At 38.9% G+C, this 27,853-nt stretch overlaps 1 protein-coding gene across 15 annotated transcripts in view; it reads right to left on the bottom strand.

The window, feature by feature from the left end:
* Window positions 1–27,853, bottom strand: part of PRRC2C (proline rich coiled-coil 2C) — a 78,475-nt gene that overhangs the window by 29,128 nt on the left and 21,494 nt on the right. For 13 of the 15 annotated variants that reach the window (XM_070395659.1, XM_070395658.1, XM_070395667.1 and 10 more), the window contains exons 4-18: window positions 27,009–27,118; window positions 25,552–25,677; window positions 23,413–23,636; window positions 21,979–22,061; window positions 21,265–21,398; window positions 21,097–21,184; window positions 19,363–19,507; window positions 16,256–16,309; window positions 13,159–13,771; window positions 11,625–11,794; window positions 10,941–11,190; window positions 9,763–9,973; window positions 6,063–8,309; window positions 3,656–3,864; window positions 1,890–2,044 (exon numbers count right to left, since the gene is read on the bottom strand). In XM_070395659.1, coding sequence (XP_070251760.1) covers window positions 1,890–2,044; window positions 3,656–3,864; window positions 6,063–8,309; window positions 9,763–9,973; window positions 10,941–11,190; window positions 11,625–11,794; window positions 13,159–13,771; window positions 16,256–16,309; window positions 19,363–19,507; window positions 21,097–21,184; window positions 21,265–21,398; window positions 21,979–22,061; window positions 23,413–23,636; window positions 25,552–25,677; window positions 27,009–27,118 — 4,819 coding nt within the window. The remainder of the gene's footprint in view (window positions 1–1,889; window positions 2,045–3,655; window positions 3,865–6,062; window positions 8,310–9,762; window positions 9,974–10,940; window positions 11,191–11,624; window positions 11,795–13,158; window positions 13,772–16,255; window positions 16,310–19,362; window positions 19,508–21,096; window positions 21,185–21,264; window positions 21,399–21,978; window positions 22,062–23,412; window positions 23,637–25,551; window positions 25,678–27,008; window positions 27,119–27,853) is intronic. The other 2 variants (XM_070395661.1, XM_070395663.1) reach the window with 2 other exon arrangements.

Genomic DNA, 27,853 nt, shown 5'->3' with positions numbered 1-27,853 from the left:
ATGGCTCAGCCTCCCCAGTCACCTGAGCTGGGCACTCTAGGTGCACCCCTTTGTGAGCTGTGTGCACAGTCTTGTGGTAGTTGAGCCTTGATTGCTGTTGGTATCACTGAGGGGAATGGACCTCCAGGCCAATTGGCTGTGATGACCAGCTGTGTCTACAATGGAAGAGCTGCTGTGCAGAAGACACCCTTATGGGGCAGGACTTGCTTCAGTGGGGCTTTGGTGCTCACTGAGTCTGCCCCTTGAGTGTGTCAGTTATGGATGTGAAGAATTGTAAGCTGGTATGGTCTCACACTGACCACTAGGTACACTGGCTCTTGGATCTCCAAGGAGATGCAGTCAACCACTGCCTGGGGCCACCCAGGAGCTACAAAGAGATCTGCAGATTCCTCCTCTTTGTATTGGATTTGGAAGTGCCCAGATCAGGCCCAGCTGTAAAGGAAGGCAGGCTGATGCTGGTGCCGGCCTTGGGCCTTCTTTTGATAGCTTTGGGGCTCCCTGACCCAGCTGCAGCTTGTTTGGCAGGTTTTAGGCTGAGAAAGGGCAGGCCATTCATATGCAAAATCCGCTGCCCACAGCTTGGGCGGGGTAGGGGTCTCAGGGAATCTCCAGGGCAGTGCAAAAAGCAATAGCTACCAGTCAGCCCTGCACCAGGGAAGTCCCAGCACAGTAACAATGACCGTTGTGAGCACCTCCCTCTGGAGGAAAGACGCCCCTGCGTTCCTGCCCTGATGCCAGACAGTCCAGTTTCTTCCCCTATATGTTTGGGTCCCCCAGAGTCTTGCCCGGCACTGGAGCTCAGAGCAAGCGGGAGCTTGTATCTCCCTCCTGATTAAAAAAGCGGCACACCCAGGTGCCGGCGCTTTCTGCGCCTCTGCACCTTGTACCAGCTTCAATGTGCTTCTTTACCTCTCTAGTTGTAGTACTTCCACTAAGCCAGCTTTCCCGCAGTTCTGGATGATAGCTAGTTGTTCTGTATTTTAGTTGTTGTTGGGGCACTATGCTACACAGGATATATGCACTACTAATCCCACCATCCCAAAGATAATAACTAACAAATGACTTCTGAAATTATCTAGTTCTAAAGGTTACGTCCAAATGAACTCAGTATTACTTTCCACATAGAATTTTTATAGTGTCTCGTTTTTAAGCTCTCTTATCTGCTAGAGGTCTTTATCACTATAATTCATGTGTTCAACTTATTTTTATCTGTGTCAGCATTTAGCAAAAGGGGTATTTGGTTTGATTTAAATAGAAAAACTTATTCATTCTGTGTGTTAGTAAGTGAACTAATTTAGATTACAACTCAAACTTTCTAAGTCAAGTACCTCAAATTTTAGATCGTGACAGTTGCGTTTACTAGGTTTCCAAGATAATTTAATGTTAATGCTGACAAGATGAGGCAAACAAGACAACTAATACTGGAACATAAAATGTTACTAAAGTAAAGGTCTACACCAGCGGTTCTCAACCCGTGGGTCGCGACCCCTTTGGGGGTCGAGCGACCCTTACACAGGGGTTGCCTAAGACCATCGGAAAACACATATATAATTACATATTGTTTTGGTGATTAATCACTATGCTTTCATTATGTTCAATTTGTAACAATGAAATTGGGGGTCACCACAACATGAGGAACTGTATTAAAGGGTCGCGGCATTAGGAAGGTTGAGAACCACTGGTATACACTAAGCTTAACAGTGATTATATTCTATTTAAAATTTATCTCAATACTGGTTAAAACAGTTTAAAGTTGTGAAAATCCAGTCACTCTCATCATTGAGTAATAAATCCAGCCTTGACTTTCCAGGTAGACAGAAACCTTGATTATTTGCTAACATGTTTTGAGCAACAACCTAAACAACTAGCAAAAAGCTGGAACACTGAACCTGTATGATCTGTTCTTCCTTCTTCCGGCGTTCCTCATCCTGTAAACGTTTTTGTTGTTTTTTGGATACCACTTCAGTAAAACCATCATCATTCAAATTTGACTGTGGGTCTTCAACTACCGTTACTTCTGGATGGTCATCAATTATAACAACACCTGTGGGTATGGAAGAAGATTTAAAATATTTCGCCCCCCAATTGAAGAGATACATAGAAATGTTCATCCAGTAGTGATTAAAAACGAAAGACAAAGCAAAGGTCTAGTTCAGGGGTCCTCAAACTTTTTAAACAGGGGGCCAGTTCACTGTCCCTCAGACCGTTGGAGGGCCGAACTATAGTTTAAAAAAAAAACTATGAACAAATTCCTATGCACACTGCACATATCTTATTTTGAAGTAAAAAAAACAAAACGGGAACAAATACAATATTTGTATTTGCATGTGGCCTGCGGGCTGTAGTTTGAGGATCCCTGGTCTAGTTCTTCCTGTAACTCACAGTGTAATCCATTTCCCACGCCATAAGATGTCCATTCATTAGTAAGATTTGAAAAGATTTCATAAACAAGGTTAAAAATAAAAGTCCTGCCCAGATGGTGTGGCTTAGTAGTTGAGCGTGGACCTATGAACCAGGACGTCATGGTTTGCTCCCCGGTCAGGACACAAGCCCAAGTTGTGGGCTTGAGCCCCAGGAGGGGCCATGAGGGAGTCAGCCCATCACTGATTCTGTCTCATCATTGATGTCTCTCTTTCCCCTTCTCCTTCCTCTCTGGAGGAAAAAAAAGTCCTAAAATTATCTGCTTTGAATGATGTAGTTTTTTCTTAAGCAATACAGTGGTAATGTGTTTTTTAAAAATAAATATTACCCTATTATCCAGTCAAATCACTTTAATCTCTACCTCTCCCAGACTGAGATCTGTATTATGCTGTAAAAATCTATATAGCACTTTATCTCATTTGCATCTAGCATTTCTTAAGAGGTGGGTATTGCTGTTTCTCTTTTTCAAAGGATACAGTAAGCTCTGAGATGCCCATTTGCTAGGTGAAGTTGTGACTAGCCAACCTGATCTTATGACTCTTAATGCCTCTATTTTACATAGACCATTGTCCACAATGTGTACTTATTAAAAACAAGTGGCATGGATGCACACATATCATAACCCATCACATGAATGACTCCACTCATTGTCCTATTAATAATTATTCTAGCTGTCTTATTAAAATTATCATATATCCCAGTGAGTATAAGACATCTAGATTCATTAAGCAATGTTAAAAAAATTAAAATAGATCAGGTCTTAACCTAGTAAATCTCTCCATTTTATTCAGTTTTTCCAGTCTAAGTTTCATCTGAGTGAATGACAAATAGCTCATTTTCACCTAAGTGTCTAATTTCTTAACTCCCTCATCAAACATGTTCTTATTGTCATCCTTTGCATCCAATATTCTTTCACTCCATAGCTTTCTGAAAGTATCCATAGCAACACAGTCTCCCATACTGTCATTTATTCTCTAGTTACCATAGCTTAGATGCCTATTTCATTAAGGTCACAACTCAATGAGGTTTAGTATTTCTTTAATTTAAGACAACATATGTATACAATTATTATTTTAGTTCAAGTTAAATCAGTTAGTGCTTCATATTCAGCTTCTATTGTTTAGGTCAACTCTTTCCTTCTTCGATAACTTTTTTATGTATAGCATCCAACTCAATGCAGCAAACAGACAGATAGATAAATAAATAAAATATGTAAACAGAACCTAAGACATACTTGCATAATTGTTGAGATCAAATTGTGACAGTGCATCTACTTTCTCTTTGGGTTTCTTAGGGCCTGGTTTTGGGTCTTCTCTTTTTTTCCCTGCAGAATCTTTGGAGTTCTTTTGTCCTGTTCCATTAGGTGTTCCTTCCTGGTGGTGTGCAGAGCTGCCATTGACAGGATCAACACCAGTTGTGCCTGCAGACTGGTCATCAAATGGCCTACAAAATAATAATTTGAGATATTACCACCACCATACTCGGGTAGGGAATTCTTCACTGGCAATTTGTAAAGTTTAGTCTAAGAAGAAATAGCAGTGGGATAAAAGACCTTAGCTCAAAACCAACAAGCCTTAGTGGCTTTAGTTGAGAACAACTTCACTAAAACTGAGCTTCCCAGTAATGGAGATGGACTAGGGTAGTTCTTCCCAGCAATTAAATTAGAGAATCCTGAAGGTTCTTACATATCTATTTGTTTATCATGTTATAAATAAATGAGCTAAGCAACACTTTATAGCAGAAAATCTGTAACCCAAGCTAGTACAAAGTATTCACTACTGGATCTTTTCTTTTTAAAAAAAATATATTTTTATTGATTTCAGAGAGGAGGGAGAGAGAAACATCTCCGATGAGAGAGAATTATCGATCAGCTGCCTCCTGCACGCCCCCTACTGGGGATCGAGCCCGCAACACGAGCATGTGTCCTTGACGGAAATCGAACCTGGAACCCTTCAGTCCACAGGTTGATGCTCTAACCACTGAACAACCAGCTAGGGCACTACATCTCTTTTCCACAAGAGGGCAGCCTATAAAAAAAAAATTCAGAAAAGCTTTCTATGTTTATACCATTTTTTTTAAAGTTTAATCATATTTATACATTAATGTAAACATGTAAAAAACACTTTTATATGGAAACAATTCACTTCATAAAACAAATGTATTTCTAAAGTTTTTGTTTCCCAACAGATAAATTTTATTCTTGGCTTCATTTTATAAATATTTTATGAAAACAGGCTAGGGAAGATGGGCTTAAAATTCCATTTTCATCATAGCCTATAGCAGTGATGGCGAACCTATGACACGCATTTTTTTGGTTGATTTTTCTTTGTTAAATGGCATTTAAATATATAAAATAAATATAAAAAATATAAGTCTTTGTTTTACTATGGTTGCAAATATCAAAAAATTTCTATATGTGAAATGGCACCAGAGTTAAGTTAGGGTTTTTCAAAATGCTGACACGCCAAGCTCAAAAGGTTCGCCATCACTGGCCTATAGTATCACGTAAGATAAAAAGCTTACCAAGTGCCTAACACAAGCATGACCTCCAACATCTGAAAAACAGGCACTTGTCTTCTAAACGGGACTCTTACACCATTCATTTTAACTACAAGGTGCAACTGCTGTTTCTGCAGGTTCAGCATTGTTAGCATTTACGTGGCACTAAAATCTTGCTAAGTAGTTGAAATCTACATTGCTCAAAAATCCACAAGAATGTCTTAAGTATTACTCAAACTTCTAATATTAAGGTATAGTCAATAACTGCAAAGTTATTGTAACTATATGTTATCCTTTTCTTTTGGACCTTACAAAAGGATGTTCAAATTTTTGTTAAGCAGATTCTCAAGAAACACAACTAGTCGGATTATCTCCCTGGAACTTTTTCTAAATTATTAGAAAGCAAAAATGTTCATTGATGGATGAAATGCTAAGTATATGCAACTTGCCAGGCCTAGATTTAAAACTAGATTTATTTTTTCTAGTACTAAAGAAATCAATAACTAACCAACATTTTAATATTTAAAAGAATAGATTAAGTTTAGCACAGTTTAGAAAAATTCTTTTAAAAAAAATCCAATAACCTGGTATTTATGTTAGTGGTGGCCTTGGTGGTTGGGCAGGACTTTGCTTTCTGGGTTTCTCTCTAGCTGCATCATTTATTGCAGGCTTGCAGCTAGAGGGGGAATATAATTTATCCTTAAGCTCAACATTCACGATCTATAAACCAGTACAGAGTGATATAGTCTATAGTTATTTTAACATATTAATTTAAGTCCAGAGGACACCTGTGAGCACCACAGTGAATGAGAAACAAAGAAAAAAGTGGGCTACTCATCATCAGTAAGAGGACTTACTAAATGGAGAACGTTGTACGGATGCAGCCCCAGGTGCACAGATTTTCCCAAAGCTACAAATTCCTAGAAGGCCCCTACTGGACACCAGGCAGGCAAAGACTCCTGAGGGATATTAACCTCTCTCCTTCAAGCACCCATTACACTTGGAGAACAGAAAAGATAATTTGGGGAGAACAATGTGTGGTCCTCTACCTAGACTGGCTCCTTTGCACATTTCAACCAAGAAGTCTACCTTGTGTCTCTTTAAAGGCGCAAAAGTAATTATATGTGAAACAAAGGACTCACCCTCGCTTCCCACTTTTGGATGGTGGGCCACTTCTCCTTTCACTCCTAGGACCTGAGAAATTCCTCCCAGATTTGGGTGGACCTCCGTTGCCACGCCGATTCTGGCGGTCCACGCCAGGTCTTTGACTAGAAAAACTTCTCTTTGCTATTTCTCTTTTTGGGGCTGAAACGGTCTCTCCGGCCTTCGCAGTAGCTTGTGCATTCAAATCAGCATTTTTTTTTTCATCCCTCTCCCGCCTCTCATTGAAGTCACTGCTTTCTGAGGCTGTTTCCCATTCTTCGTTTGCCTGATCTGAAGAGTTCTGGTTAGACAAGTCTGGAGTCTTATTCCCAGAAACATCCCCAGCAGTACTCACTGGTTCTTGAACCACGTTACTCACTGTGCCATTTGTGGGCACTGCCACCTCATTGGTTTTTGAGACTGCCTCCCTCTCTCTGAGCCGTCTAAATCGAGGAGGCTTATCTTGCCTGGGTGGTCGGGTAGGACGCTGCCTTCGGGGCCTCTCTCTAGTTGGGTCAAATTTTCGCTCAAATTTTGGAGGTCGCTTATCAGCTGGTATAGGAATAAACTGCTCATGTCTTCTTGGTGGCTCTCCATCATCTGGTTTAGGAGCTTCTGCCTGCCTTGGGTTCCACTGATTTTCCCGATAGGCAGGTCTTCGTAAGGTGGAAGGGCGTGAGGGGCGTCCTCCAGGGTCCCTCCCACCGCGTCTGAAGGTCCCCCCTCTGCCTCGCCTGGTGGGCTCTCCTTTAGGAAGGAAGCCTGGTTTAGATCTGTCATCATCCCTTATGTACGGTTTGTCTAGAGGTCTATGATCTATTCGGACATGATTTTCAGGCTTGAAAGAAGATTGAGGCTTTATAGGTTTTTTGTTTTCAGACCGGTCTTCTCTTTTGGGAAGTTTTCCTTTGCTTGAACTATCCTTGTCACTTGCACTTTCATGAATTTCACTGTCTGTGTCAGTCTCGGAACCTCGCTGTCGTCTTCTTTTGGGAACAACTTCAAAATCGGAGCTCTCACTGCGAGTTTCACTTTCCTCTCGCTGTCTGAGAGGTCCTGGGGGCACATGCTCTGTCCGAGGCTTAGTGTCCCTGTACTGCGGATACTCTCGAGTGTGCCCTCTGCCACCACGGCCCCGCCCTCCGTAAGAGCCTCTGTAGCTTCGGCCTCGGGAGTAATATTCTCCTCGGCCTCGACCTCTGTATCCTTGATCTGGAAACCAATCTCTATCTCTCGCTTCTTTCCAATAGGTCCTAGGAGGTTGAGTGGATTCTTTTTTAATTACTGGCCTTAAATCTGATCGAGGCCTCTCTGTAACAAGGTCTTTGCTGACAACTTTCTCAGGTTGTTTTTCTTCTTTGACTGTTGGTGCTGTTACAGTTTGATTTACAGTTTTAGTTGCAGGCTCTACCTCAGCACTACTTACAGGTTCCAAAGGCTTCTCAGTGTCTGGAGGTGGCTTTTGCACCAAAGTTGGAGTTTCTGTTGAAGGAAATTTCTCTGGTTCTGGTTGAGGTGGTGGTGGAACGGCCTGTGGCTGAATAGGTGCTGCAGGTAGTGGCGGTGGCGGAAGAGGATCTTTCTTTTCAGTTTTTTCCGGTTTTACAACTTTCTCAGTGACCTTTTCTCCTTTTTCTCCTTCTTTCTCCTTCCTCTGCTCTCGTTCCTCTTTCATATCTCTAAGGATAGGTTTTTTAATGGGACCCGACCTTCTCACAGGCCTGTCATTACCTTCTTCTCTCCTGCTGGAGCTTGGCCTCGGGCCCCAACGAGTTTCTGATTTAGATTTATACAGTTTTTCTGGTTTTGGTCCTTCAGAAGATCGTAGAAAGCCATCTTTTTTTGTTTTTTCCTCTGACCTTTCTGCTGGTTCTTTTGAATCAATGCCCCTGCTGGTTACTTTAGGAATGCTTGCAGATGTCTCGTTTCTTTGCTCCTCTGATTTTTGAGTATGGTTAGACCCATGGGATACACTTCTTTTTCGGGCAGGCTGATTTTCTCCTGATGAAATCCGCTCTTCTTGAGGAGTGGATATAGTCTTCTGATCAGGAACATCAAAGCAAGGAGACTGACTGACTGTGTCAGAGTGGGGAGGTTTAATGTCTTCCACAGACCTGCTTAAAACCTTCTGTACTTCGGCCTCACCTGATTCTCTAACAAAGTCTGCCTTTGGATGGGCCTCTGACTGACTATGTTCTACAGGATAAGCAGCAGTGATCGGTTCCTGATCCAGCGTGGCTTCAGACCTAGCATAAAGAGAATTCAAAAGCATAACTATCAAGACAAAATCTTTCCCACATGTACGTGCATAGCAAAATAAACCCTCTAATTTTAAAGCAAACAATGGATCCTAATCATAAACAGCATCTTCATGTCTCTATAAAGTTTAGTGCAATGTTATTCAAAAATAGCCAAGAGGTAGAAACGCCTTAAATGTCCCTGACAGATGACTGAGTTAAGAAAATACAGTATCCTATATAATAAAAGGGTAATATGCAAATTGACCCTAACAGTGGAACAACCGGTTGCTATGATGCACTCTGACCACAGGGGGCAGAAGCTCAATGCAGGAGCTGCCCCCTGGTGGTCAGTGTGCTCCCACAGGAGGAGCTCCACTCAGCCACAAGCCGGGCTGATGGCTGCGAGTGCAGAGGTGGTGAGTGGGAGCCTCTCCCGCCTCCTTAGGCCCCCGATCCCCTGGGGAACAGGCCTAAGCCAGCAGGTGGACATCCCCCAAGAGGTCCCAGAGTGCAGGCAGAGCTGAGAGACGCCCCCCACCCCTCCCCGAGCGCACGACTTTTCATGCACTGGGCCTCTAAATGGATGAGGACATTGTGTTAAGTGAAAGAGTTAGTCACAATAAGGACAAATACGTAATGATCCCACTTATATGAAGTATATAATGCAATCAAACTCATCAAAACAGAAAGCAGAATGGTAACTGCCAGGGACTCAAAGGGAGGAGGAATGAGGAGTTGCTACTAAATGGGTGTACACTGCAGTTGGGCAAGAGTTAAGTTCTTGAGTTCTGCTCTGCTATACATCACTGTACAAAGTTGTACTGTATACCTAAAATTTTGTTATGTGTTTTCCCCACAATTAAAAACATTAATGTTCATTCCTTTAGACTGTTCTGATAGGACTTTTTAACCCATCAAGACTGATAATTTCCACCTATTAGTACCTTGAGTGGTCTATCTTTCCCAAAGAATCAGAATTATAAAAATCATAATATACAAAGGGCAGAAATTCTAACTTTATGGGTGTAAGTTTATATAGACCACTGACTCTCTGCTACTTCAAAGTTTCTTTGAATTAGATTGTGTCTTATGTTGATCTTAGAAAACATCCATAAGATATTGATAATTAAATGTCTGCCATTTCTCATTAGTGGAAGAATTACATCAACCCTTTAGTGAGACTATATGTCAAGTACCTTATCACTGTAGAAACATGCCAATTTTAACATGTACTGAACTTCAGCATTTAATTCAGTGTACTGAACTAGTTTACAAAGAGCCCTAATCAATACAGAAATGCCAGAAAAAAGAAAGTATGTCCAAAAATGAAATGACACACAAAATGGGAGGCTATCAGGTTTGTGGCTCAGTCCTGAATAAGAATGACCTTCAGGGATGCTAAACAGTATTGGTTTCACCACAATATTCTATTGGGTTTATGAACAGTTTTCATAATTACCTTACACCTTCAGGTTCTTCTGCTGTCTTAGGAGCAGTGGCCTGCTGAGGCTCCGTATGAGGATAGGCCTCTGATCCCCACATCATACGAGGCTCAGAGAGGGAAACTGCATGATCTCTTGCAGATCGAGCTATATGCTCAAATGACTCAGAACTGTTGGCTGAACCTTCCATCTGGTCTCTTCTCATCAGAGGCTTAGGGGGAATCATTCCTGCACAAAAGGTCAGAAAAAGATGGGAGTCGCAGGTGGGAGGGAGAGAAATGAAATAAACAAAAGCATTAGAGACACAGAATCTAGGTTATTAATTGCTATTTGGTATTCTTGATATACTCAAGCTAAACAAATACTTTTTGCCATAAAATTAATGAACTCAACAAATGATTACTGGCAATTATGTTTTTCCATGAGTGAGGTTTTCATAGTTGCTATTAAATAAACATATTTAAGAACTGAGGAAACAAAGCAAGCAAAACCACAATAGCAGCCTATTTTACCTTATAGGAAAGAAATATAATCAGATGACAAGCATTATAATTCTATGCATGTTAATACAAACATAAGGAGAATCACACCAATAGTAAAAACTTCAGACAAGATATATCCTCTAGAAAATATTAATCTAGTTTAATTAGCTGATCAATATGCTATTAATTGTGCCTTTTAAAATTTCAATATCACAATGGGATTTCTTGATCATGTTTTTATCACTTATAAATTTTCCTCAGTATTTTGATAATGGGCTGTCTGGATTTAATAGATTCCATGAAAGGCTGCTAATTCTTTTGTTTTTAGCTAAACTACAATGAAACAAATGTTAGGCTGATAAATGTTGGAAAAAACTAAGATGGAATATATAATATATGGAAAAATTCAAAGCTACAACAAAAGAATGAAACAATGTAGCAAATAGATATTGTTAATGAAACAGTAATTTTCCATCTTAAAAACTTTAAATAACATTTACAAAACAGAAAATAGCTATAGTAATTTGGTCTTACTAGTGTCTGGCATTTAACTACTCTCTGCTAAAAGCAAGTTATCTAATTTTATGATTAAAAATCTAGCAGTCCTTTAAAGTTCTTAAAGGAATTAAGACTAAAAATTGAAGAAACAAATGAAAAACTTTGAACCTGCATAACTACAAGTGAGCCATGCAACAATGGGGATTTGAACTCACCAGGATGAATGGGAGGAATATCCATAGCAGGTCTACCTGACATCATTCGAGGATCCATGTACGACTGCATCATGAGCCACCTTGGATCAAAGCCCATGGAAGCCAAGTGCTGAGGGTGGGGTTGCATGGGCTGGTACAGAGGTCGGTGTGGCGGAGGAGGGACGGCAGCCCCAGATGGCTGTGAAGGGACCGCCTGGGGAAGGACACCTTGCTGCTGCTGCTGCTGCCACTGCTGCTGTTTCATCTGTTCCTGAAATAGCAGAGCCCCTCAGCTTGAGATTCTAGTTCCATGTGAAACATTAATATGATCAATCAAATCAGAAATAATAGGACATTTGGAATAATTCTAGGAAAAGAATTAAGAGCCATTTAACAGCAAAAGATGACAAAACAAAAGAACAAAGGACAAGTTATGGGATCATGACTTAAGCAACTAATCACTCATTAATTATATCGCAGAAACCATTCCCTAGAAAGGGAGGTGGTGTCTATAAAGGAGGCAGATGAAAAAGGAATGACAGAAGTTCAAGGTAAAACCCCTATTAACAAACTATTCTTAAAATGGGCAAGAATTTTAGGAAAACCAGTGTGCTTTATTTTCATAGGTTTTATGTCAAATTATTTCTCAGACTATTGAACAATAAACTTTTTCAATTGTTAATGATAAAATGTTTTTATTGTTACCTGCTGCCGCTGGAATCGTGGTGGTAAAGACTTCTGAAACTGTTTAAAATAACCAGATAAAACAGCAGGCCGGGGTTGAGACCCTGATTCTGGTTCTGTTTCATGCGCCACTTGCGTGGTCTCTTTTTCACTGCGATTGCTGTCTTGTCTAGTGAAAACCGGATCATCCTCTGCCCAAAGAAAAGATAAAAGATAATGATAATTTATCTATAACACTTATCAAATACATGTTTGTGCTAAAGTGAAATTATTAGCTATATTTAAAAAGATAACGAAGACAAAATCATCCCCAATACTCGAAAACACTGTTTTGCATTCTAATATTGATAGCCATCAATGAGGTAACATTAGATTAATAAAACCTTTGATTTCCTCATTGATGGATTCTTATTAATACTGAAATCACAGGTCCAAATGCTTCACTATATAAAAATCTGTATGATTTCCTGTGATAGTAAAACATTTCAAATACCTCCTATCTTCCATGGTTTAATAAATATTAATGTTACTATCAACATTTACTTATCGTTCCCAAGAAATTATGTGGAAACACAGACAGCCTATACTTAAAATAAAACGCACTGTATTTTTTTTTTAATCAAGGGACTATTATTTATAACGAAAAAGAATGAATTTAAGTCTGATGATAACATAGTGATCACTGGCTATCTTCAAACATAAATCATTATTCTATGTAAAGGGTGTCAAGTATGATTACACAAAAGAACCATACACATACCAAAAAGAAAAATTTTCATCCCAAAGAAAACCATAGTCATATTCGTTCTAGAAAATGGGTATAAATTCAAAAGAAATAAAAGCAGGGTCTCAAAGAGATTTCTGTACACTCACATTCACAGCAGCATTATTCAAAATAGGTACATAAAATGGAAATAATCCAAGAGCTCACCAGCAAATGAGTAGATAAGAAAAATGTGGCATATACTAAGCCGTAAAGAAGGGGAAATTCTTATAATATGCTACAATATGGATTAAGCTTGAGGTTGGTATGCCAAGTGAAATAAGCCAGTAACAAAGACAAATGCTGTATGGCTCCACTTATATGAGGTACTTAGAATAGTCAATATCAGAGAGACAGAAAGTAGAGTGGTTGCCACAGGCTGTGGAGAGAGGGAAAGAGGGAGCTATTGTTTACTGGGTACAGAGCTTCAGTTTTGCAAGATGAAGAGTTCGGGAGACGGATGGTGATGATGGCTGCACAGCATTATGAATGTATTAATAGCACTAAACTGTGCACCTAAAAATGGTTAAGATGCTAACTTTTATGTCACATGTATTTAACCACAAGAAAAAAATTAGGGAAACAATATATTAAAGCATCTAATGAAAGTTAATTCCCCCCCCCCCAAAAAAACCCCCAAACTCCAAAACCTTTGTTTTTTAGATTACACATGAAATTATATTTTAGATTTCTAAAATCAGATTACACACATTAAAATATACAGATATCAACACTTTGAGTAACGTGAAGCATTTTGTAAAGCGTATATAATAATAAATAAGACTAGTATACCTTTATTACAGTTCTCATTTTCTGGTTTTTCTACCACAGGTTCTAAAGCAGGTTCTTTATGTTCGATTTTTTCCTCCACTTTCTCCCTTTCTTTCTTGTCCAACTCCCATTCCTTTTCCTGCTCTTTTGGCTTCTGCAGTTCTAGTTCTCTTTCCTTTTCCTGCTGCCGTTCTAGTTCTTTCTCTTTTTCTTGCTTTTTTTCCTTCTCCATTTCTCTTTGTTTTTCCTGCTCTCTCTCCAGTTCTCTCTCCTTCTCCTGTTGCCTTTCCCTTTCCTTCTCCCGCTCCCGTTCTTGTTCTTTTTCAAGTTCTTTCTCCCGCTCCCGTTCTTTTTCTCGCTCCCTTTCTCTAATTTCCTCTGGAGATGGCTGCTTGTCCACGATGCCCAGCTTCTCATTTAATCGTTTCAGTTTCTCGGCACAAGCTGCCTTCCTCTGTTCTTCCATCCTCCGCTCTTCCTCTTCACGCCGTTTACGAGCTCGCTCCACAGCTGCAGAGAGTTCTGACTGCTGCCTTCTTCTTTGCTTCCATATTTCATCTTCGTCCGGTACTTGCTGCTTCGGGGGGAAAGGGCCTGGTCTTCCAGGTACTGCCTGTCGGTCCGGAGGAGGATGCTGAAACATTCAGAGAAATTATCCGATGAGATTAAACAAATCTATTTCTGAGAAACGGGGGATATAAATAGGCATGGAGAGGGAAGAAAAAAACTCCACAAAATGTCAGAAATTTTCCTGATACACATACACATTAAAATGCAAACACATTGGATCTAGATTAATTCCCCAAATTAACAGCAGAATCATTAATTCAACCATCTAATATTACTGAGCATGTGCCTACGTATTGTCTGAACATGAGGCTCACTCAGTATTTGTTGAATAAAGTTAGAAGCTGTCACAACATGACTTTCAGAATCTAAATTTAGAGACAAAGGAAATTTAGAATGTGTGTTTTAACAGCAACTGCTGAAGATGGAAGCCAAAAGAGGGAGAAAAAGTCCAGAAAGATGCATGATGTGAGCCCTGAGAAGACAGCAGTGGCTACAGGGAAGGGCGGACAGCTGAAGACACTGCCACTCCACAGAAGGGAGTCCCTAGAAATTGGCCCCAGAAGGAGTGGAAAGAGTGCCAGCTCCAAACTGAGAAATCCAGAAAGGCCCACCTAGAGTCCAAATGGACCAAGGAAGGATCACCTGGCAGACTGAGCTTTAATGATTTAATTTTCAGCTAATGTGTTCTAAAATGAGGACTGTAAGGTCTAAAATCACTGCCAGCGACTATGTAGACTAGCAAAATAAAAAGGGTTGAAAACATTAAGGAATTTAAAAATTTTTTGATTTAAAAATACTGATTTTAATAAGCTACTAGGGTGAAGAAACCTAAAAAGCCATATATCTACTCAGAATCCTAAAAAATAATGGTCTGGTGAAAACAGTGGGCTGAATATGAAAAAACAAAACAAAACTCCAGGAAGATAGACTATAAATTACTAACAGTGCTGTCTTAGGCAAACCACTTACATTCTATAGCTCAAAGGCAAGCTGCATAAACAAAGCAATTATATAAAAGTACCTAATGTACACAGTAAACTCAGAACAAGCAATTCTTTTTAAAAAAAGCAACTTCACTAAAGTATTAATTTACATAAAATGTGATGCACACGCCTGAATACTATTGCCCCGATGAAGACATGGAGCCTTCTCACCACTCCTCTGCCCACATCCTTCCCCCAGCCAGCCTCTGATCCACGCTGGCAAGAAAGGGTAGTTTTGCCTTTCCTAAGATTTCAAGTCATATTATCTTTTGTGCCTGGCTTCTTACGCTCAGGGTAGCAGGCTGAGATCACTGTGTGCATCAAGTTTGCTCTATTCCACTGCTGGGTAGTATTCCTTCTCAGGCACACGGCTTTATCTGTGCATGGACATGTGCATTACTTCTAGTTTTTTTAAACTATGAATAAAACAGCTATCAGAATTTATGCCTATGTCTTTGCGTAAATGTATGCTTTCATTTCTCTGGGATAAATATCTAGGAATGGAATTGCTGAGTCACATGGTATGTACATGTTTCACTTCATAAGAAACGCCAAAAATCACTTATCATCCAAAGTGATGATAAGGTTTCACAGCCCCACCAGTAATGTATGAGGGCACCAGCTGCTCTAATCCTCACCAACATTTGGTGTCATCAGCCTTTTTAATTTGGGATGTGTTGTGGTTTTAATTTGCATTTCCTTGGCAACTAAAGATACCAAGCATCTTTTTATGTGCTTGTTGGCCACCTGTATACCTTATTTTGTGAAGTGAATGTTCAAATCACTTTCTTGGGTCTTACTAAGTTGTAATATATTTTTTAAATTGTTGACAGTATTACCAGATGTCTAAAAGGGAGTGAGAACACAGCCCTGAACCCTCCAATACTCAAAGACCAGTACAGGAGGCCCAGAAAGAATACAAATTGAAGAAAGGGAAGAAAATAATATAATGCCTCAAAAGCAAGCAAAAAAAGAGTTTTAAGAAGGACAGAGAGATTAACTATGTCAACTGCTGCTGAGATTAAGTAAAATGAAGATAAGAGAATTGGATTTGGCAAGATGGAAGTCATTATTGACCTTGATAATAATAGTTTCAAAGGTATAGTGGGAGATATTAATGAGAAAGTGAAGACAAGTATAAATAGCTCACTGAAATGATTTTGCCATGAAGGAAAGCAGAGAAATAGAGTAGAAACTCACAGGGGATGGAGGGTGGGTGAGAGTTAAAGGAGGCCTGGTTTAAAAGATGTTTTGAGAGATAATATTACTGGCAAGTGATAGAAGATGGAATCCAGGTAACACGGAAAAGAGGTAAGGGCAACAGGAAGGCAGTCAGAACAGGAAGGGCACAAAAATGGGAAAAGTGGTTGCTTGTTTTCCTAGCGAAATGAGGAGTTTGCTCATCAGCTAAGAACAAAGAGGGAAGGTTTGAAGAGGTAGACATGTAGGAGCTATAAGGTAAAGAAAGTTGGTAATAGTTATAAATAAAACACATATGCAGAATCTTTCCTGAAAACAAAGTCAAATACATATAGATCATAAACCAGCATGTAGTTAAAATTTACCTGCTGTGCAAGCAACTTGGGGGGTGGTGGCAGGTGAGAAGATGGTCCACGTTCCTATGGATTGTTACAAAATAATTAGAGAAAAATATCTACTGGAAATATTTCTGACTATATTTTTTTTTTTAGTGAAACCACAAGATTACAAAAAGCAAACCATCATTATTCTTTCTTCGTTTTCAATAAAACTGCAAGATAACTTTACGTTCTATAGAATTACTCTGATTTCTCTAAGGTTAGGATCTCAAAAGAACTTTGCAAAAAAGCAAAATTTTAGTGTATTAAGTATGGAATTCTAGCCCAGGTAATTTGGCTTAGAAATAGGCCCCTAATTTTGAATTTTTATTTATGTAAGCCCAATACTTTTTCTGAATTTTCTCTCTAACATCAAACTAAAACTGAGATTTACCTAAGGAAAAAAACAACATACATCTAAAACATGTTGGAACCAGATACAATATATGGATATTCACTTGCTAATATATACATCAGTGTCACAAACACAGAAAAAATTTAGATATCAAAATATGGTCTATAAAATATTTCTCGGCAGCAAAATATCAGACATATGTCATAGCAATATCTTTACTGATACAGCTCCTAGGACAATGGAAATTAAGGAGAAAATAAACAAATGGGGCTACATCAAAATAAAAAGCTTCTGCATAGCAAAAGAAACCATCAACAAAATAATAAGAAAGCCCACTGCATGGAAGAACATATCTGCCAATGTTATCACCGATAAGGGTTTAATCTCCAACATCTAGGGAACTCATATAACTTAACAAAAGGAAGATAAATAATCCAATCAATAAATAGGCAAAGGACCTAAATAGGACACTTCTCGAAAGAGGACATACAGAAGGCCGAGAGACATATGAATACATGCTCAAAGTCACTAATATCTGAGAGATGCAAATCAAAATGACAATGAGGTATCACCTCATATCTGTCAGAATGGCTATCAACAACAAATCAACAAATGATAAGTGCTGGATGTGGAGAAAAAGGAACCCTCGTGCTCTTCTGGTGGGAATGAAGACTGATGCAGCCACTGTGGAAGACAGTATGGAGTTTCCTCAAAAATTTAAAAATGGAACTCCCATTTGACCCAGTAATCCTACTTCTAGGACTATATCCCAAGAAACCAGAAACACCAATCAGAAAGGATATATGCACCCTATGTTCATAGCAGCACAATTTACAATAGCTAAGATTTGGAAACAGCCTAAGTGCCCATCAGCAGATGAGTGGAGTAGAAAACTGTGTTACATCTATACAATGGAATACTATGCCTCTATAAAAAAGAAGGAACTTTTACCATTTGCAACAGCATGGATGGAACTGGAGAGCATTATGCTAATCAAAATAAGCTGGTCAGAGAAAGATAAATATCATATGATATCACTCATATGTGGGATATAATGATCAACATAAACTGATGAACAAAAACAGATCCAGAGACAAGGGGCAGGGGAAGGAGGGGGGTTTAGAGATCAACCCAAGGACTTGTATGCATGCCTATTACCATAACCAATGGACACAGACACTGGGGTGGTGGGGGCTTGCCCCGGGGGTGGGTGTGGACGGGGGAGGGGGTCAATCAGGGAAAAAGGAGACATATATAATACTTTAAACAATAAAAAATATCCTATATAATAAAAGCCTACTATGCTAAGTGTCTGGTTGTCCATTCAACCAATCAAAGCTTAATATGCTAATGATATGCTAAGGCCACTCAACCGCTCACTATGATGTGCACTGACCACCAGGGGGCAGTCGACCAGTCAACCAGTTGCTATTATGTGCACTAACCACCAGGGGCAGATGTTCTGACCAGTAGGTTAGCTTGCTGCTGGGGTTCGGCTGATAGGGACTGAGTGAGACAGGCCGGACACCCCCTGGAGACCTCCCACGTCCATCCCCGTCCCTGATCGTGCGCTGGTGGGGTCCCTCAGCCTGGCCTGCGCCCTCTTGCAATCCAGAACCCCTTGGGTGATGTCGGAGAGCTGGTTTTGGCTTAATCCTGCAGGCCACACCAAGGGACCCCAATGGTGCACGAATTTGTGCACCAGGCCCCTAGTGTGTGTGTGTGTGTGTGTGTGTGTGTGTGTGTGTTCTTTCACAAAGGAATTATCATTTCCCATTATGCCAGTAGGTTAAAACTGACACAAATGATGAAATTTAGAATGAAGAATACTTGAAAAATCCCTTTTCAGAGTTTCCAAATTTATTCTCCAATGGCTAACCAATGCTTTAAGAACAAAATTTAAACCTCCTTTTATAGCATACAAAACTAACGAATGGTTTTTACATAGCTCTGACTCTTGCTCTCACTGCTGGGAATTGCTCTCCCGTGTTTACTGGCTAATTCTTGCTTTAAGTACCAAGTCTTTTGTAAAGGCTTTTCCATAGTATTCTCCAAGAATTTCCTATGTGCATTCTCTCTTGCAGCACTTTATCACAGTGTGCTGTAACTGAAGTTTGTTGACTTTCTTCTGCTTTCATAGAGACTGCTAGCTACCCACTTTTACGCCCCGAAGGGACGGGTTCCTCCATCTATTTGCGTGACTTCAACTAATACGTGGAGTTAAGTGGACTCTCTGGAAGGTAGCTCTTTTTTATTCCCAGTTCTCAATGAAGCTCTTGCTACTTTGAAGTAGGATCTGTTGCCCACATACTTACTTCCCTTCTTTAATAATGTTCTTCAAAATGGCTCACAGTTAATAGATGTTTCTAGTCCCTATGTGTGACCTCCCTACTCAGGGTACAATTTCACAGATGACTACTGAGTAGGATGTATAAAGTATTCAGTGAACCATAAAGCCCTTCAGCAATGGTAGCCTGGCAAAACAATTTATTCTTCTACTTTGATATGACAGAATTGTTATACAAAAAAAAGGGGCAAAAGTTTAGTTTCTACATAATAATTTTAGTTACTGTATTACAGTTCCTATTATATGCAATAAAATTATGATTTAGATCTAGAGCTATTCAAGAAAAAAATATACCATTTCTGTTTCCTAATAAGTCTTTGTCTAACTCTGATTAATAAGGTTAATTCATCCATAGTATCTGCAGTGACAAAGATCTCCTTGAGCCCAACAAACCTGATTAAATGGCAGTCCTTTCCCATAAGGACCTTTTGCTACTGGTGGCTGGGTAGGTATCTGAGATGATGATTTAGTGTTGGACCCCTCATCTGCTTCTTTTCGAGTCTCAGTATTTTCAGAGGCTTTGGAACCTTGATCCTCACTGAAGAATAAAAAAACCAAGTGAAATAAAAAAGTGAGGTGGACAGACTCTACCTTAAGTAAATGAATTTTCTTTACGTAAAAAGGATATTTCCAGATGGTTTCAAGGGAAAAAAATCTATCAAGGAATGAAAGAGATGGTTGTGTGATGCAGTGGTACTAATTTGTTTATTCAATATATAAACAAATTAGCACCACTATATATACTTATACTGTAGTGGGGACTGAGCTTGGCCAAGTTATCACCACAAAATATAAAGTACAGTACTGTCAAAAATAGATGTTCACAGCCCTAGCTGGGGTGACTCAGTGGATAGAGCGTCAGCCTGCGGACCAAATGGTCCTGGGTTCGATTCTTGTCAGGGGCATATACCTTGAATGCAGGCTCCTCCCTGGCCTGGGCCCGCACCCTATTCGGGGCTCATGCAGAAGGCAACCAATTTATGTTTTTTTCACATTGATGCTTCTCTCTGTCTTTCCCTCTCTCTAAAAATCAATGGAAAAATATCCTCAAGTGAGGATTAAAAAAAATAATAATAAGAATATATATATTCACACCCAACACAACCTGGTAAATGGCCCGTCATTTTCCATCACCCTCACCCAAAGTCCCAACTGAATGCAACTTAATAATATTACAGATACTTAATAACTGTATTGTAATTTATTTTAACTTAATGAAAAAGACAAATCAAATTAGAGTATTAAAAAAAACACCCACAACAAATCACAGCATCTCACAATTGATCACGAAACAGCAGAGTATTACAATGTCATGGCTGAAAAACGACACCAATGTGTGCATGTAAGCAAGCTCCTGTGTATTTTAAAAGCCTAATTGCTATGCCACATAACCTATATATTCCTGATGCTGGGGCCCCTATATTCCATAAGAAAGAAAAAATAAAGTTCCCATTTTCCAAGACGCTGCTTGTTAAGCTTAAAAAATCAAAGACTTGATGTAGTTTGTCTTGATGTAGTAACCCAAGTAACATTTCTCCAATTTTGTAAATTATAGATCAGGTCAAGCAAGTAATAAGTTTTAAATGGTCCTTAATGTTGTCTCTCAAAATATCTCCAATTAGCCCTAGCTGAATCGCTCAGTTGGTCGGAATGTCGTCCTATACACCAAAAGGTTGTGGGTTCGATCCCCAGTTGGGGCGTGTACAGGAGGCAAGCGATTGCTGTTTCTCCCTCCTTCTCAAAACAATACACACATCCTTGGGTGAGGATTAAAAAAGATCTGCTGATCAATGTTTCTCTCTCACTGATGTTTCTAACTCTCTATCCCTCTCCCTTCCTCTCTATAAAAAATCAATAAAATATATTTTAAAAAAAAAGATCTCCAATTAGATGGCAGTTATCTAAACATCTTTGTTAAAATATGCACTTTCTTTAGAAACAAGAAACTTTATTTATTGATTAGCTGTAATTTTTAAATTGACTCATTAATCACATCCACACTCAATAAAAGTCCTTGGAATGGAATGTAGAAATTCTATAAAGAACAAATGCCTATTAATAATGAAGCCTCTCAGATTTAATGCCAATAAACTCATACTATTAATCATAAAAGATATCACAACTTACCTGTTGTTTTCTTTAGGACTATTACTTCCTTGCTCATCATCATCACTGAAATTCAGCTGTTCTGTATAATCTACTTCCATCTGGGCACCTATTAAAATAAGGAAAACTCAGAAGGATTGCTTAGAAGCATCAAAAAATTTTAAACGCTTCATTAATTTTGCCTCTTACCTGCCCAACCTTCATCTGCTTCAGCATCTAAATTATCAAATTTATCAAGCTCCTTCAGTTCTGATGCACTAAGGATGGAGGGGCGTTCAGGCTCAGAGGCCCATGAAGGAGGTGGGCCTCTTCCTCGAAGGCCTCTAATGAATGAGAGGTTATAAGGAGAAAAGAATACAAAGTTTTAATAATTCTAAATTAAAAGATTAGAATTTAGTTCATTTCAATTCAGCAATGTTTTATATACGATATACAAAATATAATGCATTTATATGAAGAAATTATAATATTAAAATATAAATTTAGGACAATACATAATTCTTATGCAAGTGTTTAATAGCAGACAAGGTTTTTTAATTGTCAAAGGTTTAAAATAAAATAAATATATGTTAAAGGAAAATATGGCTAATACTAATCTCAAAATACAGAACTTTAACAAAAACCATCATTCAGGAGGATGCTGAGCATTAAACAAAAAGAGAATGGGGAGTCCTTAACATAGAAGAAGGGCTAATAAACAAGTGTCATTGATTTTTAGTGCCATAATTGTCAGTTTTCAGAATTTTATGTAAGATAATTTGTTGTATAAAAGCTAGCCAAGTATACAATAGTACTTTGAGAACAGAAAAATAAATCAGTTATCACAATCCACTCAACTGCCAGAAAATCTTAATGAACATATATATGTGTTTCATGTGGACTTTAATCATTTAGTAGTCTTACTTGTTTGTTTCAGATAAAGAAGGTGGAAACCTCATGGGACCATGAAGAGGAGGATATGCCATCCTCGGATACTGTTGAAACATCTGAATGGAAAAAAAACATTGATAAATACCATTTGTAAGACTATTGCCTCCACCAAGTGTTTACAAATGATAACAACCAGCACACATCATAGGAAGAACTTATTATCCCGTTAACAAAATTACATAAAGGTGATTGTGAACTGACATGAAAAACTAAAAAAGATATGCATGCACCCCAGAAAACAGCAAAGCCTTAAATTAACCCCGTGGTTGGCAAGCCGCGGCTCATGAGCCACATGCGGCTCTTTGGCCCCTTGAGTGTGGCTCTTCCACAAAATACCACATGCGGGTGTGCACGTACAGTGCGATTGAAACTTCGTGGCCCATGCGCAGAAGTCGGTATTTTGCGGAAGAGCCACACTCAAGGGGCCCAAAGAGCCGCATGTGGCTCGCGAGCCGCGGTTTGCCGAGCCGCAGTTTGCCGACCACTGCCTTAACCAAATTCAAATACTTGAAAGGAAATAATGTGAGACTTGATCCTAATGCAGGGGCAGATTAATTGAAGGCAGATTTGCTGATAAAGAGAAACTAAGTTCAGGTAAAAATAAGGGAGAGTTTATACCCCAAGGGGGGTGGACGGGGAGTGGCTTGGAGATTTCCTATGGGTAGGCACAGGTGGATTCTGAGTCAAGTTACTATGCAGACAGTAATTATAAACTGAGACATCTGGGATTTGCTTTAATAATCCAAGATGGTAGGAAACAGGAGATAAGAGTGACCACAAATTAACTGTTAAATATGGATGGTAGATATGGGAAGAGAGAAGTTCACTGTCCTATTATTTCTATTTTTACATATGTTTAAAATATTCCATAATGAAAAGCTAAAAAAGATATACCAATAAAGACTTGAGAACTAAAGCAGTATTAACCCTTTCTGTGCCATACATGACTCCTTTGGCAGTCTGATCAATTCTATAGACTTTTAAAATAAAAATGTCTTAAAATGCACAATCTATAGATGTGAAGTATGACAATTATACTAAAATTCTGTCACCACAATATTTAAAAAACAAATGTCACATAGTAGTGTATGTGCTTCTTTATTAGGTCATTAAATAACAAGTGGGTCTCTCCATGGGCCTAATAAATATTATGAAGTAATGTTGAGTATAAACAACATTTTGAAATATCTAAAACGATGTAATGTGATATGAAAATATCAATGACCCCTATTAATAATAAAAACACAGGTATTGTGATTTGTTTCCTAATTCATTATCCAAGAAAATGCTAATTTTTATTAGTTGTTAATGAAAATAAAAACCTAAACTTTTCCCCATTCCAAGTCTTTTTTTGGAACCCCGATCAAACACCTCTTATTTAAGCACTTGCTATTTAGCAATACTCACGTAAGGAGGCATCATAGCTCGGTACTGGGAAGCCAGGGCAGGCTGCTGTCCATTCAGTTTAGCCTGTGGAGGACCACAAGCTATCCTCTTTTCTACTACTTTGAGGATGTCATTTTGCTCTGATGACCCAGCTGTGCTTTCATCCTGGCCAGGAAGCTTTTCATCTTGGTCAGATGTTGACGGTGAGCCAGCAGACTTACCACCGTCTCTCCAACAAGCAACATCTGGTACAGAGGGAGATAAGAAAGGAATAAGGAAAAATCTGAAAATGTAACAGTGAAAATCTAATCTAGGCCCTACTAAAACTTCAGGTAGTCAAGAGCAGTGGCAGAGAAGATGTACCTCAGAAGGTGTCACCAAAACAAAATATGTGGTAGGGGAAGAAAACATTAGTAGTTCTCTATTAAGCTTTACCAATATTTGATATTGAGTTTAAAATCACAGTTATGCCTGAAGTTCCTTAGGGTAGGGGAGTAAGAGTTCTACAACCCAGAAGGTTTGACAATAATGCTCATTCATGTTTTCAATCTACTATTGCTAGTTATATGTGACCAAGTGAGCAGATTTAGTGACTATATTATCTGGTTCAACTACATTTAACCAAGTAAGACTGGTAAGTGGTTTTACAAGGAATCCTTGTTTGGTAGGTAGCCTCAAAGGGTCTTTTATCACCTGGTATTCACACCCTGTCTACCACCCACTCACAGTGTACCAGGACTGATCTGTGTAATCTGCAGAATAGAACAGAAGGGATGGCAGGTCAACATGAGTGAGCTTGGAACAGCAGCCCTAGTAAAGTCAGCGTCAGATGACAGCTTTACTTCAACTGTGAAGGGAATTCCTGAGCCAGAACCTCCAGCTAAGCTGCTTCAACATTCCTTGACTCTCAGGTACTGTGTAAAACCGTGAGTCCATTCAGTTTCTTGTTTTTTTGTTTTTTTTAAAAAATGTATATTTTATTGATTTTTTACAGAGAGGAAGGGAGAGGAATAGGGAGTTAGAAACATCGATGAGAGAGAAACATCGATCAGCTGCCTCCTGCACACCTCCTACTGGGATGTGCCCACAACCAAGGTATATGCCCTTGACTGGAATCGAACCTGGGACCTTTCAGTCCGCAGGCTGACGCTCCATCCATTGAGCCAAACCGGTCAGGGCTCAGTTTCTTGTTTAAAGTTGCCAAATTTGTTTTGCAGCAATAGATAAGTGATGAAAATCAAAGGAAAATAGCAGAGCTGACACTCTATTCCTAATATAAATTCCTGAACATCATGGCACTTAAAAAAAAAAAAAAAAGATGCCCTGATTGGGTGGCTCGGTTAGTTAGAATGTCATCCCATCCACCAAAGGGCCATGGATTCAATTCCTGGTCAGGGCACATACCTACGTTGACGGTTTGTTCCCCACTTGGGATGAGTATAGGAGGCAACCCATCTGTGTTTCTCTTCCTCTCCCTCTTTCTTAAAAAACATATCCTCAGGTGAGGATTAAATAAATAAATAAGATGATTTACCCAGACCTGACAAGAAATGAGCCCCAAAATACAAAATGTATCAGGGTATCAGAAATATGAATTTGTAACCATTACTGTAAAGAGGAACTTCCCCAGGAATACAGGTCCTTTGAGATATTTGGTAATGACAATATGAAACTAATACAAATAATAAGCCTTAAAGAAATCTCAAAGACTTTATATTTCTATTTCAAATTTTTGCTTTGTAATATACATAATGCAAGTATCTCTCACTATCCAAACTTATTTGGTTCCTGGGTTTGAGTTCAAAAGCAAGGGATCCCTAAATATTAATGGAGTAGCAAAAGAATAATTTATAAATACATAAGTATATGCATATTGGAGGTTTGCCTTAAATATTTTACTATTGTAAAAACAACCAAATATTAATGTGTAAATAAGTCACCTAGGCATCTTGTTAAGATGTATACTTCCAACAAGTTCTCAAGTTGAACTGATACTGTTAATGTAGAAAACACACTAGAATGGCGAACAACTAGTTACTGTCTGCCTTTTAAAAGTAGGCAAGTCATGCGTACAACACTAGTAAGCAGGAAGTTACATCACAAGATAAAACACAAATGTAACCTCATTCTAGGTTTTCATTAAACAGAAAGTACTCTTACTTGGTGGGCGTAAACTGGGTCCAGGTCCATAGTTGTCATCATTTGCTTCTTTTTCTTTTTTTTCCTGATCCCCAGCTGCCTGCAAGCTGGGAAATTCTTGCTGAAAATGACTATTCACCTGGATTCCTATAGAATTTTTTTAAAAAAACAACAACAGTGAATGTAACTTTCATGCCAAAGAATATTCAAAACCCTCCCAGGATAGAGCTCTCTGCCTTCTTCCGGTAAATTATTGCATATTTCAATGATGATTATTTGTATCCACAAAACTTAATTATTTAGATTTAGAATCCCTTGGAAAGTTAATGAACAGCCATGAGGAGATAAAGATCTAAGGAACATCCCAGACACTGTCACAGAGGACTCACTAAGATGAAGCAAGTGAAGAATTTCTCTTTTGTTTCTCTCTCATTTATTTCAGTAGAAGTAAATTCCCTAATACCTCTAAGAATCAGTTCGAATTATATCACTGAAAAAGATTTTTTCTGGTTAATCCTTCCTCAAGGATATATTTTTCCATTGATTTTAGAGAGAGTAAAAGGGAGGGGGAGAGACAGAGAAGAACATCCATGCCAGAGAGACACTTGATTGGTTGCCTCCCACACACACCTCGACCAGTGCTGGGGATCGAGCCTGCAACCGAGGTACATACATGCCCTTGACCAGAACCAAACCTGCGACCCTTTAGTCTGTGGGCTGACGTTCTATCCATTGAACCAAACCAGCTAGGGCTGAAATAGATTTTAATGAATACTACAAGTACCATGGTGAGGCTAAAATGCCTTCATTTCATTGCCTACTTTCACTTAATTTACTGTTGAGCTACTAGTTGACCCTCACTCTTCACCTACCTACCCTATCTGCCCGCGTATTTATGTTATACTTGTATATATTAAAAGAGCTGATTTTATTAGCTTTAGGGCTTAGATGAATTTTTCTGTACAATATTTTATAGATATTTCCTGTTTTTAAGTGGAAAAATTTTTGCTAGGGTGTCCACAATTCCCTGTGGGGAGAGAAGTATTCTAACAATTATGTTTTGGGTTACGCTCTAGTTCTACTCTACCATGGAAATCATGAGCAGTATGTTTGAAACAGAGAGGTTAGGGTACATAGATGAAGATGAATATGGTTTCTAGCAATCTACATGTACTTGTCTCAAACAGTTGAAAGTACAAGCTTTATCTGGTCATGTAGGATAAAGATAAAATAATATGGGACAGAGTGTATCCTAAAGACTCCTTCTTAAATCTTACTCATTATCATTAGGGCATACATAGCTCTAGACCTAGAATCTTAATTAGCCCAAGAGATTTTTAAAAGACACCTAATAGGGCCTGAGTATATCCTTTGACAATGTTCTCCGCCCTGCCAGCACATAATCCACCCTGTATCTCCTGCATGGCTGTTCAGTAACTATCAAGCCTGACCATGTGCCCCAGCTAATGTCCACTTACCATCTCCTTGCCCACCTTGCTTGTTACTGGCCCATGATTTTGGAGCAGGTGCTACTTCTGGGGGAGCTGCAACCCCAGGTTTTGGCTGTGCTGGTGGAACTTCTGGTGCTCTTAAAAAAAATATGAATCCATTATTTCAGATATTTTATGTTTAAATAAAATAAACTGAATGTTGTATTTAAGGTGAATTTCTGTACAATTATTCTGGCTACATATTTACTCACAGATGCAGCCTCCATAGAAGCTTTCCCTTTGCAACATCCCTTTAAATGAAGTACAGCTGTTTTTGTGCCCTTTCATTTCTACCTTTGGATAAATACCCCAAGGAGAAGACAGCTCTGCACTTCCATTTTGTAAAAAAGAAACACTCATTATTGAACATAGCTCCCCAAAACCTATTTTGAAGAAGTGAACATTTATAATTAGAATTAACAGTTTAGACATACATACGGTCTGGAGTGATGGAATTAGCCAGGGGATAAGGCTAATAAGGCAAGCTCTCGATCTGGCAGTAAACAGGTTCACCACTGTACTTATTTCTGTATTCAAAGGTAACAGCAATCTGCCTAATGCACCCCAAGTAAAAGGTGTTTTAAAAAGGGTTTACAGTTTTATTCAATCCTTATAATGAGTTAATGCTTAAATATGGAAAAGGTGGTTCAGAGACTTAAGAAATACAATATATTTCTGGTATACTCGGACCTCTGGCCTTACTACTGCAAAATAATTCTACAACAACTAAGAAGCAGAGGATAGTCCATCTTTGACAAGCTTTACTCCAGTAGTCAAATCTACTATACAGAGCTCCCAAACAAGAGCACAGCAATTTGATGATATAGGCAAAA

This window comes from Myotis yumanensis, unplaced genomic scaffold, assembly GCF_028538775.1.
Source record: "Myotis yumanensis isolate MYYU_CA2020_CCGP unplaced genomic scaffold, mMyoYum1.0.hap1 SCAF_17, whole genome shotgun sequence".
NCBI classification, from domain to species: Eukaryota; Metazoa; Chordata; class Mammalia; order Chiroptera; family Vespertilionidae; genus Myotis; species Myotis yumanensis.
The sequence above is the reverse complement of the archived record's forward strand: the minus strand, read 5'-3'. Positions and strand labels throughout refer to the sequence as shown.